Source organism: Lycorma delicatula, chromosome 4 (genome assembly GCF_047948215.1).
Source record: "Lycorma delicatula isolate Av1 chromosome 4, ASM4794821v1, whole genome shotgun sequence".
In the NCBI taxonomy this organism is placed as follows: domain Eukaryota; kingdom Metazoa; phylum Arthropoda; class Insecta; order Hemiptera; family Fulgoridae; genus Lycorma; species Lycorma delicatula.
Window position 1 is genome coordinate 31,641,528 of NC_134458.1, and position 13,783 is coordinate 31,655,310.

The following is a 13,783-nucleotide window of genomic DNA, read 5'->3' on the forward strand; positions in this document are numbered from 1 at the left end:
ACAACGGATAAACCAACAAACAACACGTTTTTTAAAACACTTGTTAAACTTTTCATTATCTTTCTTTAGATAAGATGTCACCAGAGCGGTACGATTTTTTTACCCGTTATAAACAAGTTATATCAGGGCGGTAAGAATACCGCCCTGATATAACTTATTCCGTTAGGGAATAAACAAAATTACTCCCAAATAAAACATCTTCGACTAGTGTCTTTTGTACATTTAGTTCTTAACGAACTTAATAGTGACGAGGAAGGCTGCGATGCATCGTCTAAAATAAAAGATATATGTACTTATCAGTAAAAAAACTACGCATTATTTTTAATTATTTTACTCTAAACGAATCATCACACGGAGATAGAAATAATTTTAAAATTATTGCAGAGTTACTAGTAAACAGATCGTTCTAGAATGTTTTTGTTTTTTTTTTCTTTCGATAAGAAAATAAATCGGTAAACGAGGAAATATTAAGAATAAATCATAATTTCTAACTCGATTATACAATAAGGAGAAGAGGTTAAATTTGAAGCTTCGTGAAAATTTTGGAAGAATTCAGCAACATTAAACTACCTTTATTTAATTTAATTATTTATAAATAGTAAATTCCAAATAAGTTGTGAACTATAAAAATTGTATCGTGTAGTCAGCATTCGCTTTACAGCAGAGGATTTTCCCCTCTTTTGGCCGTTTTCCTTTAGAATTTTCAAAAAATTAAATTAAAACACATCTGTGTATAATATCGAAAGGATTATTCATAAAATATATATAATAGCGAGGATCACATCCGTTACTGGATTAATATCGGTACGAATAATACCAACATGTGCACGGAATGAATAGCTTTTGTTGACAAACAGAGATCGATAATTTATGTTAACAACGAGATTAATTATTGCAATATATATGTAAGTGTTTGTGTGTGTGTTTTTTCGTTGTTATTTTAGTTAATGTAAATGGAAACGGTATAAATTGAAATTTTACAGGATCGGTTTGTTTTATAGCAACAACACTGAAGAACGATATATTAAAAGTTTACAATGATTAAAAGAAAGTAAGAAAATATTTATTTAGTTTACGTCGCTTCACCTGTGTGCTCATTGTTTGTCGTTACGGTCAACCGTGTCTTAAAACCGTCACCGTTTCTCTATAACTCGCGTCTATACTCCCTATTTTTCACCGTCATCTTTCGCATAAATATATTTTGGCTTTGTTTAAGCGACTCATTTCTCTATCGCTTAATCGTTTTATCTCCGTCATTTTCTCCGTACTACGACACATTAACGAACGATTTAAAATAATCACACCCGCTAAACCTTTATTTACGTAACCGTTGAATAACTTATGCGAAAGAAGTCTAACGCAAATTTAATTTATAACAGATACTTCGAGCCAAAATAAGCAAATTCTAAAATCTTAGTCGAAATTTTCAATTTAGAAACAACTTTAAATAATATTTTTAATTTTTTGGTCGCGCCAAACTTTTGTTGTTTGTAAACTACAAAGAAAATATTTTAAATAAATCATTAACGGCTCTAAAATATGTTTTACACCGTTTTATTATTTTAGTTTACATTTCTTTTTAATTTATTATATATTTTTTACCGAATTTTTTTTTTGTGCAGTATTTATTTCGGGTTTATATACTATTATAAAAATATTTTTTAACGATATACATTAACCGGACTAAATTATAATCGACTTGCTTTCGTATCGGACAGAAACCGTTTTTTTCAGAAGAGCAGCTGATCGTCATCTTTTTCTTTACCGGATGATGAAGATGCTCCTTTATTAATGTATTTAGATAACCTTTATACAGCATAATTACCTACTAAGATTTTAAAGTGTTGTCGCATTTCGTTATGCCGTTCGACCAGTTTAAACGTAAGAATTGTAGAAACCGAAAGTTTCTAGAAATAATTCGTTTAAATTTCTGTAAACAGTATAGATATTTTACAATATTTATATATAGCTAATCGCTTTATTTAGATATAATAAATTTCACATTCTAAGTAAATCGGTAAATAATGGAATGCTACCGCTCTTCTTTCTTCTTGCGAGAAATTTTCTATAGTTTTGTCGTCCTTCAGATTTGCACTCTTGCCGGTGTTCGTTTATTACTTAAAAGAGCTGAGAAGTATTAAGGAATAGACATGGTTTTCCTGATCGTGCATGAAATAAAGTGTTACTGTTTTTCACAAAACGTTGTTTAATTTTAGAAAGTAACACAAAGAAGACTTTCCACCGATTACCCATACGAACTCTTAAAACGTCGCCGAATACGTTCTTTGACACGCGACCGACAGTGTTTAGGAATTAAGGATACCTTAATCTTTTTTTTACACTTTCATCATTTCCTTACAGATAATCCATCTTTTGTGTCCTTCAATCTCCTGTTTTTTCTCACCTTTTACTTAGTTTTCCTAAAGGCCGACTGATTTCATCAGTCTCGACGTACGGTTCTAAACTACATATTACATTTTTTCTTAAATTTTATTCGGTAGTCTACTATCCGCATTTTTCTGCAAAACCTGACTCGTTTTCACCTTCCTTTTTGCTTTAGATGTTAACGTTTTTCGCCCCGCTCGGTGTTTCCTTCCTTTTTCGTAATCGATTGAATCGTTAAAGCGTCACACCAAAAAAATGATAAAATTCTAAATAGTTGAAAATCAGATTTCTTCTTTCTTCGTTTTCCTTGCTTCCATAGATACACTTCCGAGTCGTTTTCATTATTTTTTCGATTTTACTATTTATTCTTTCAGTAACACATGTGATCGCAATCTAGTGATTAAATTATTTTCACACGATCGTCGTTATATGCAAAAATTGACACAGATTTAAAAAAAAAATTGCGAACGAATGCTTAACAATGATGAAAATTAATCAATTATATTTATAAATATATTTTATCGATTCAGTCTATTTAATTTTATTTATTTATTTTTTATTATAGCATTTTGAAATCACTAGAATTACCCAGAAGCGGAGAAACGAGTAAATCACTCGAAGCAGTATTAGCTGAAAGAAGTAAATCAGTACAACAAATCGAGGGTAATATTTCTACAACGTCTATTAAACCCCCATCTTGTACAACACCCTCATCTGAAATTACGAATCCAGGTAAATATTTTTAACAAATTTTTAAATTATTCTGTTTAATCATTTCTTTATAGCTTATATGGAAACAAAATCGTTTAGAATATTAGAGGATTAATTTATTGCCTGAAAATAGCGTATAAGTACATTTAATCTGTTCAATCTGTACGTAATCTGAAAATATTTCTTTATTTACTATTTATTTAGGTACGCATCCGGTTTCCTATGCCTGATTTAAGGTACAGACATAGTTTTCAATTTAGCCGTCATTTAACCCCAGGTATACGTCCTATTCTATCTGATTATTAATTCAATTAGAATTTGTTATTAATTATTTGTTGAAGTACGTCAGTAATTCGAATTTATTTGGAAACTTGACCGGTTTTGATTTTCGAAATTTCAAAATTAAGATCGTAAAACATAAAAACAACAGGTTTAAATTTACGTACGTTGTCATTTTACTTATTTTTTTAAACGTTTTGTTCGGCTAAAGAATATGTAGCTCAAAATTCTTCAGCTTTTACTACTACATTGTAAACTATATACAGTTAAATAATAAAATATAAAATGCATTTTACGTTAAATTTCTTTAAGGAATAATTATCTTCAATTTATCAAACGTGGTTACCGCTGATATATTTAATAAATTATTAAAAAATGAAAATCCACCTTACAGAAAATTAAGCGCGACTCGAGACCTTTCGGTTTATTTCAAAACCATAATCACAATAAAAAATTTTATAATTAAGTTAAAAAATTAAAATAATATTTATGCCTAAACAGTAAATTAAAATAATGTCTAAACAGTGTACTTTAGTATACTGTTAGAATGCAAACAGTCATGATTGTATAAGTATACAGTCCTTTGTACTTTAAGTATAAGTATAACTTTGACATTATTTTAATTTTTTAACTTAGTTATAATATTTTTTATCCTGATGATGGTTTTGAAATAAACCGAAAGATCTCGAGTCGCGCTTAATTTTCCGGTAAGATGGATTTTCATTTTTTAATAATTTAATTATCTTGAACAGTTAACTATTTTTATTATGTGTTACTATTAACACTTACATACAAGTTATTTATTGTATCATGAAACTCGCCTACAAAATTAAATAATATACCATTTACCATTAAAATTATTATTAATAACATTTAGATCGTGTTGTACGTGACGTTATATTATAAATTAATAATTTAAATAATAATAATCTTTTAATTTTTACATTAATTGAGATTAACCTAAATATTAAAAAATAAATAAATAACATAAGAAAGACCATGATTTTTAAGTTTGATTTTTATCGATTTTAATATTTCTTTACGCAGTACTCACACCCCTCCAACGGTACCCTCTTCTACTTGACCGTCTTACTACCTTCACATAAACCGTTTCTTGTAAGAAACGAATTACACAAATTTACATAAAAGTGGCTAATTTCTTGTCGGGTAATTCTCTAACATCCTTTATCGGCCATCCGTATTAGGGGAATAAGCAAGAAATAAAATATAAATAATATATAATATAAATAAAATATCTGTGCTCCACGAAACGTCTCTAACTGAATCTGTCCTGCATTTACGTCACATTCTTAATTCATAACGAGTTATTCATTTGTGTATTATTTTCAAGCCTCAATAATTAATTTAAGATGTTAAAAACCTTTTAAGTACATAAAACAGGTAACCGTGTGTTATAATTCTGCTGTGAAAAAAAATATTTTTCTTTTAATTATTACAGAGGTTAAAAATTTGTTCCACGATTTCCATTCGAATTTTTCACGTTCAGATGGCTGACGGTGTAACATCTACACAGGTTAATCACTAATTGTGATTACTAATTGACAATTTTATACTTCCGTCAGATTTATATTCCAACAATATAATTTTAGAATATTGTGTGTAAGTTTATTAATATATGTTGCACAGGATATTTGTATCTGTAGGCTTATTACTTATTAATAAGGGATACATTAGAAAATTATGGTATTTTTATAGGGTAATTCCTTGAGCATGTTTTAACTGTGACTTTATATTTTTATATAACTTGCACTCTATTTTATACCGTACAAATCAAACGAATTATTATTCGATATAACGAAGTAAGATTTTTTCTTTTGTTTTTAGATTATTTTCTATCGTTAAATGTTTAATTAGTTCATATTTTACGAAATTATAATCATTCATCGTTTTTCTTTTCATACTGAAAATTTTTGTGTTGAAAAATAGGTTGTAAGGTTATGTAAAATCGAAAAGTTTATTTTATTCTATTAATTACGATTATAAATTATTGTAATTTTTAATCTCTAACTTTTTGGTTACTTTTAGAGAGTTTTTAAATACTAATTAATCCGATTAATATGATCTAACCCCAGATATATTAATGTATTGTAAACGCATTTCGTGATGAATTATATCATCATCAGTTTATACTGTTAATCGATTAGATTAATTATGATATGAGAAAATAGTATATCGTAAATTAGATTGAGAATGAATACGATATTTTATGTGTTTTTATAATTTTATAAACGAGTTTTTTTCTTAATTTCGTTACTGCATTTTTTTTTATTCGAGACGGCCTATAACGCTTAGCAAGATCCCTCAGATTTCTTCAACTGCCCTTTCCTGAATTCAGTTACCGTAAATACAGTTTCATTATTGTGTTTAATTTTTGTTTATATTACACGAACTTACCGATATAATATTTTCGTTTTAATACACATAAACACTGGAAACATGTGAAATATGAATACTATAAGTAAACAACATATCAGGTTTTGCTTGTATTTTAATAACGTTACTTTAAACTCATTTATTGTTCTTTCAAAAAATCAAATATCCTAATAGTGAATTAAGAATTTTTAACAAGATCTATGAAGGAACTTGAATAAAAAGGCGTTACTTAGATCCAGCTGATTTTAAATTATATATGATTCAGTGAGAGTCGCCATAATGGTAAGGAGTTTAATTAGCCTTCTGTGTAGTAATGGGCAAACAGAAAACATTGAATCTTTCGCGTTGTAGATAATACATACTACTAGTGCGGGTCCATTACTGCGAAATGCTAAACGTTTTTCAAATTTTCAGAAACACTCTTGCTTGTTGAGTTTAATTATATAAGAAATCTATAATTTAACAATTAGTGGTAGGAGGAGTAACTGAAAAATCAATATTGTATTTAAAATTTTTGTATTAAATTTCATATTTAAGTGTAATTTATTTCAGTACTCATAACTTTATTTAAAATTTAAAAATTAGCAAATTAAGTAAGGCATTTTTGAACTCCATCAAAATTCTAAACTATTCGATGTGATTTAAAAAAAATGACTTTTTCAGAACGTTATGTTAGTTATCAAAAAGGAAACCGAAGTCTGTTTGTATGAAAGCTTGACCGAAACAAGACAGAAAAATGTTCTTAGATGATTTTACCACGCATATCTCGACTTTATCTGTATAAGAAAATCGGTCGATAAACTCGGATTTTTTTTCAGTTTACAGTAATTTTAAATCCCCACCAGAAGTTGATCACTTACTATCGAAATGCGTTAAAATGTTGAATTCTTCGATTCACGGGTTAGAATAATTCTATCGAACAACTCACATTTTACATTTTAAATCTTACTTATACGTTATTATTTTAAATTATTAATTTTTCTACAAATGTAGAAAAAAAGCAAAGATAGGCCTATTAGAAAAAAGTACATATATATTACGCATACAAATTTATAATATGTCGATTATAAATATGCACACTGATATATACCACTTTATTACTAAAGGTCCCTGGTTCAATTTCCGGCACAGGGTTGAAATCTTTTCATTAGTTATGATTTCCTTCCGACCTACAAATAAGAAAATATTTATTTTTTTTTAGGAATCATCTGCTAAAAAGAAAACACAATATAAACAAAGGGAAACGAGAAATAACTTGCGACTCTAAAATCTAGTTTCTTTCCAAGAATTTTGACAATTTATAACTTATTGTCATTAATAAGTTAATAAGTTACAAACTTTAGTAAGTTTCTGAAGCAATGAGGTCAGGTTTAATTAATTCAAATATTTATTTGAAATTTGACTTTGAAACTGTTTTCCTAAAATACCTTTTCTAAGATTATAAAATTTATTCGCTAATTTTTGCCTTTTTATTCAGTATATTTTTATTGTTTTATTGATATTATTATTACTATTATAGTGGGAATTTATAGATACTTTTATTAACCTACCACTCGTTTCTATAACTACATAACTCGTTAGTTCTGTAAAAATATTTTTTTTTAAATTACATAACGATTAAGTTATTTTGTTTTGATTCAAACCGAAGAAATATCATCATAAGCGGTTTTCTTCTTATATATATACACGTAAAGTAATAATAACAACATAACAAAAACAGAAGAAATCACACAGCTAGGATTTAATTGCGCATATATCAGGAAAACTATAAAATTAATTTGTGTCCATAAACCAGCAATTATCGTCATTGTTGGTCGGCTATAAATTTCAGCAGTTTTTATTTTTTAATAATAACCTTTTAATATCGTCCAAGGATATTTCTTTTAGCGATGATCTTTTTTTTATACTAAGACTGCATTCACAAAACCCATTTATTCTTTGATTAAAAATCTTGATTTTGGTTTTCTTAAATAATTAACTAATTTCTTATGATACATTTTTATTTAAAACGATTAAAATATTTTTATTATTTTTCATTCATTACATGCTACTTTTTCGGTATCGTATCTTTTATAAACATGATGATTTATTTTAAAATAATCAATTTTAGAGTTCCATATTTTATAACATTTTTATTCAATTAATGAAATTTAAACTTATTATCAGTTTCTTAAAAGTTTTAACTGAAATAATTGTTTTTTAATAAACGCATTTCTACACGTACAAAATTGTAATAATTCTCAATCCTCATTAGCCTTATTGTACAGAGCGTTCGGAAAGTTGTTGTGCACTGGAATTATAGAAGTGTAATGATGAAACTTTCTTAATTATTACTTTGTATTTTTATTTCATTAATTTATAGAAACGGATTTATAGAAACCGGAATAGCTTTTTAAAAGATGTTGAAAATGATCTCTAAGATCAATACAACACAGCGCACGTTTCAATTTGTTTTCAAACACTTTAACCAGCTTATGTACTGGAATGTCTCATACGTATGTCGTTATTGCGGTTTTTATTTCGTCAATCGTGCGTGGTCTGCTGCGACACACTGCTTGTTTCGCTGCTCCCCATAAAAAGTAATCTGGGGGAGTCAGACCGGGAGATCGTACAGGGCAAAAACCCCTCGAAATGATTTGTTCACCGAAGATATTTGGTAAAAATAAGGTCATTGACCTGTTAGCTGTGTACGCTGCGGCGCCATTTTGTTAGAACCGACCGTTATTGATTTCCAGTTATGTTAACTGACAAATGAAGTTTGTTAAAACGGTGCAATAATAATCACTGTTAACTATTAATTATTCAACTATTATTAACTATTAACGCGTCGACTTTGATGGACTTTCGGCCGTAGCATCCGAAGTATCAAGCAGTTTCTGTTCGTTTAATTTAAGTGGTCTTCCACTTCGATGAGCGTTTTCAATAGACCGTGTTGCCGAAATTTTTCGATAAGCGTTCGAACTTCATTGCAGTGAGGAACAGGAGTATTTGGAAACTTTTCAGTAAACTTTTTACCTTCATGAAAGACGTGTTCAACGAAAAAAGTGCGTTACTCTATCGAAAGAACCGTTACGTTTCTCGCAACTATTGATTCCGATAAACGAAACGAAGCACATTCAGTCACAACAATTGACGTCTTGATTTATTACTGAACAAAGCCCTACAAATCCACAGGGCAACCGACCTAACGCCAAAAGAACAGAATACACCACATAATTCTAAAGCATACTGCACAGCGACTTTCCAAACTCACTGCATTATAATAAAAATCTTAACTTAATTCCTCTGTAAAAAATGTACAGCCTTTTTACCGAGTTAATTTCAAATTTCAGATCATCGCTTAGTACTCAGAAATTAATAAGTTATTTGGAAAAGTTTATTTTTTAATCCGAGAAAGCATCCCTTTTACAAAGCCGGCAAGGCCGGTATTATAAAATCATTAAAGAAACAAAATATATGTCATGAGATTTCTTCTTAAAAGTATAAAATTATTAGAATTATTAAATTTATTACTTTAAAGCATAGAAGATGTAAAGTTTCTAATACATTTTTATTTTAGTTTTTTCTTCGAATGTTTCTATCGTTAATAGAGTATACTCACGAACAACAATTTATAAAATTCGCATTACATATTAAACAAATTCTCTAATATACCTAGTAAATAACTATTTTATTTAAAAGACCTTTAATCCCATTCGTAATTTTAAAACATTGATTAGCTAATTTTATCCCGTTCATTATTTCAAAAAATATCTGAAATTATGTTTTCTCTAGTGATACGTATCGATTGATAAAAAATTAAAAATTAAATAAAAATAATTTTAACCGTTTCCTGAAAATAGATAATATTCTCTTGGTGTGCGATCTGCTTTTAAAACGATATTTACGACTTTTAGATTTCCTATAATTTTAACCGCTTATGATAATTAACCGGTAATGCTTACCTACAACAAAAAACAAATTTTTAAAGTTTTTCCATCGTAGTAAAACTACAATGCGATTCATTTACCGATTCGTTTCATAATTTTCATAATGAATGATTAATTTTGAACGGAAAAAGTAAACGTTAGGATATATTGAAATACAGCATAATATTTAACACATAAGTTTTTTTTAAATATTTGATACGGAGCGTGTGTATGAGTGTGAGTGATGTGTCGGTACAGGGGAGGTGGTACATAATCCTACTGACACCGGAGTGCCGCCCCTTATGTTTTCTGCTCCCGCGCCGCCTCCACCACCCCCTCTTCAGAACGTTGAAACGTTCGGCTCATTCTTGGGAGAAGAGATTGTGGCCAACTGGAGGCGATCTTTAGAGCGAACCATCCTGAGCCAAGGCGCGGCAGCCGCTCCGACTCCCGTGACTGCTGGACAGCAACCGCCTCCGACCCCGACGCCGACGCCTCCACAGCATGCACAAGACAGCTCCGAAGAACCATCTTCTGGTACTTTATTTTTTAAATTTCCTCTAAAAGATTATTTAAATAATTCCATTTTTATGGGATTGTAATTTTAATTGCAATTTGCAATGCGATTTTAAATTACAGTTACTTTAAAAATTAAAATTATTTCTGTAATGAATTAAAGCCTGTATGAAATGTAATCTTCACACTCAATAAATAAGTCCTGAGATATCTCTACATAAACTGAATAAGTAAAAATGATATATTACGTATCTATTTATCATCTTTTTGTGGTGTGTTTGCCGATGCGGATGAAATATAAAACTGAAGTAAATCGATGTCGAAATAACACAACGATTCAAATCAGTACAATTTATAACTAATGCTACTCATACCTCGAATATTTATATTTTGCAGTTATTTTATACTTACAGGTATATTATTTCGCAGGTATAATAATACTACACTAACATACATAGGTGTATGTTATCGTCCGAGTGTATAATTTTGTTATTTCATAGAGTAGAAGAGTTTTTTAATGAAGACGCAGTAATGATCGTAAAATAATATTGTTTTTTATATTTTCTTATACAAAAACTCGTTTTTATATATAGAATTCACAGTATCCATTTTTTCGAGTCGGATACCGTACAAAAGGATATCCAGCTCTAAATATTTTATTTTCTGGAACGAACCACATTCAATACACCAATTTATATCGCTTTAATTATATACAGGAATTTTCTTAAAATACATTCATATTTATAGAAGTTATTCTGGTGTATACATTCACACGTTTCGGGGAATAAATTGTAAAATATACGATCAAAGTTTATTAAAAGTTTAAAAAAACTGTGATTACATATTTTAATGATCCGTTTCGGCTATTTATCGAGATTATGATCGTCATCGACAATATCATCAGCTGTATATAAAGCCTATCGCCACTATTAAGGTGTATTAAAAATTACAGAGATTATTTCCTTTATAACTTGTAAATGAACAACGGTTGAATTATTAGCACGATAAAAATGTATAACAAAAGATTTAACAGTCCTATACATACACGTCAGATTAACTAAATGTTAACTGGTAGTATCAACCAAAGAAACAACTACTTTAGTTTTAAATAGGATTGCGAGTTTTAAAAGATATCCTACTTATGTATTATCCGGTATACGTATTATCTTCTTTTTTTGGCAAGAACATCCTAATTAAAGTAAAACTGATTTGTAACATTAGAAAATAGTAACTTATTTTTACATCGTTGACGCTGTCAGTTTTATTTTCAGTTTTATAACCGGCGTCGTGTGCAATCTTCCTTTGTTTTAGTCTTTGATAATTGTAAGCTAATTTGTAACGATATAAACATATATGAACTAATTTGATGAAAATCATTTCTAAAAAATATGTATTTTGTATCGTAATAAAAGTAAACATTTAACTTTATTTAATCGATAAATATTATTTTTATTTAGGCTATAACAAATATGTATTAATTTTAGGTGTACATTTTTAAAATTTAATTTTAATGATTGAGTGTGAAGAAGACCTTTCTTATTGACAATGTACTGTTTTTCACCATAATATTTTCTCATTTTTTCTATTGTATTTATTATTATTACTATTACTATTACACATGTTTGCAAATCGATAAAAATTTTGATTGTTCTTTTCATTAAAATTCATTTTTATCGTGATTATTATTTTATCTATCTATAATCGACTATAATCATAGCTTGGTTTTTATAACTTAAATTACAAAAAAAAATTCAACAAAACCTTACTGACGTTTTTTGCGTTAAATGTTAACCACAGCTTTTTTTTAACATAAGAATTAAACAAGTATATGACAGTCATACCCCGAAATTATAATAAAATCGTTCCTACATCGGTTATAATACTCGGAACTTCTTTACAAAAATGTTACGTTTGTTAGTCACCTTATTATCTTATACTCACTGTTCATCAGAATTTGTTTATCCTTGAATTTCTACTCCTGCTAAAATTGAAGTCATTTCTTGTCGACTTCATCACAATAGCTATTTTCAACAATAATGGTGAGATTATTACACATATCCGTTTAAAATTTTTAATTTTAAACGCTGATATAAAAATAAAGCTGCAATTACTATAATTTTAATGAAAAACAAAAACCGATTAAATACAGAAACCTGAGTTTTATAGAATATATTATTACTTAGCACTTACATCTTATATCGTCCCGTTTTTATCACAAGTGCAAAATAGTTAGGTTTTGATTTATGTCATCGTTACAAACCGGCGGATGGTTTTGTCTTCTTTGAGTTTTGACTCGAACTACTCTTTTCTATTTAAATTATTTTTCACTCGCTTGTTTAAATTATCTGTTTTCCTTTTATTCGGTTGAGAAAATTAAGATTTTTTCCAGAAGAGTTTCAAATTAAGTTCTGTCATAGAATAATCTACCACAAGTGTTTTTTTCTGAACGAATTACAACAGGGTAAAACAGTAGGGTTTATTGCGCATCCGCACCTGTTTATTCAGCGACTGAAAATTAGTCGTTCCCGAGTCACTCTACCGTTTTACTATAATCGACTCTAATTGTATTCAATGTTTTTAGTAGGGTGAATAGCTTGCTGCTGCTTCTCTGTCTTTCACCTGCTGAGGATGATTTTATAACATTCAGTATCCCTTTGGTCACTCCTATGAAGCTGATAAACAGCTTCGGAATAGGAAGAAAACGTGAAACGGGGTATGACTATAGACAGCGTAATAAATAATAAATATTATTTTACGTTAAAATTGTATATTTAAAAAAAAATTTCATTCAGTAGTATTTTGTATTATTTACATTTATATTGAACGGCTGTAGACTAACACAAAAACATTTTATTTATTTGAATGGAAGCATAATTCGGTTTATTTTTATAAAAATAATAATTATTACGCGGTTACTTACAACTCGAGACTAGTTTTTAACGTATAGACTTTATAGAAAAGGCTAAAATGCGTGTTCAAGGAGTAATAATTTAGCTACATTCAATTACCGTTCCTCGTATAATAATATAATAATAAAATATTTCTAATAGCTTTTACTATTGAACAATTTTCTGTAATATTGTTAATATAAGTATTCCTTATTTTCGAACGTGTAAATACGAGTAACTCACTTTAATAGAAATTCATCTTTACGATGAATTTTTCTCAGCCTGCTCTGAATATGAATAAATAAGATAATATTTAGACCAGTTAGTTTTTTTTTTAAAAAAAGCACTGCACGTTGAATTTCTAATCTGTGTACATAGAATTTTTCTTTAAATAGATAAATACGCTTTTGTTTATAAATTTTTAATACTGTGTGTGGAAGTGTATGTTTTGCGCAAGCGCATATGTATATGCGGTAGTGTGATTGTTACATGTTAGTTTAATTTTGTTATGGTAGCTATTACTATTTTAATATATGAGTATTAATTCTAACCGAAGTTATGGTGCTCTTTTTTTTAATTATCAACAAATTATGATACTAGAATTAATCGATTTTTAGTTCTGTTAATTAGTTTATTGAAATAAATTTTATGAAATCTTATTAGTAATAATCAATTTTTACTTAGTAACAAGTTTTTTTTTTG

The 13,783-nt window shown here is 28.5% G+C and overlaps 1 protein-coding gene across 2 annotated transcripts in view; it reads left to right on the top strand.

Moving 5' to 3' along the window:
• The window catches only part of LOC142323234 (homeobox protein cut-like), a 293,478-nt gene that overhangs the window by 248,493 nt on the left and 31,202 nt on the right, over nucleotides 1-13,783 (top strand). Inside the window, exon 4 of one of the 2 annotated variants that reach the window (XM_075362598.1) lies at nucleotides 2,951-3,117. In XM_075362598.1, coding sequence (XP_075218713.1) covers nucleotides 2,951-3,117 — 167 coding nt within the window. Of the gene's footprint in view, nucleotides 1-2,950; nucleotides 3,118-9,952; nucleotides 10,215-13,783 lie in introns of those variants that run through there. The other variant, XM_075362599.1, reaches the window with a different exon arrangement.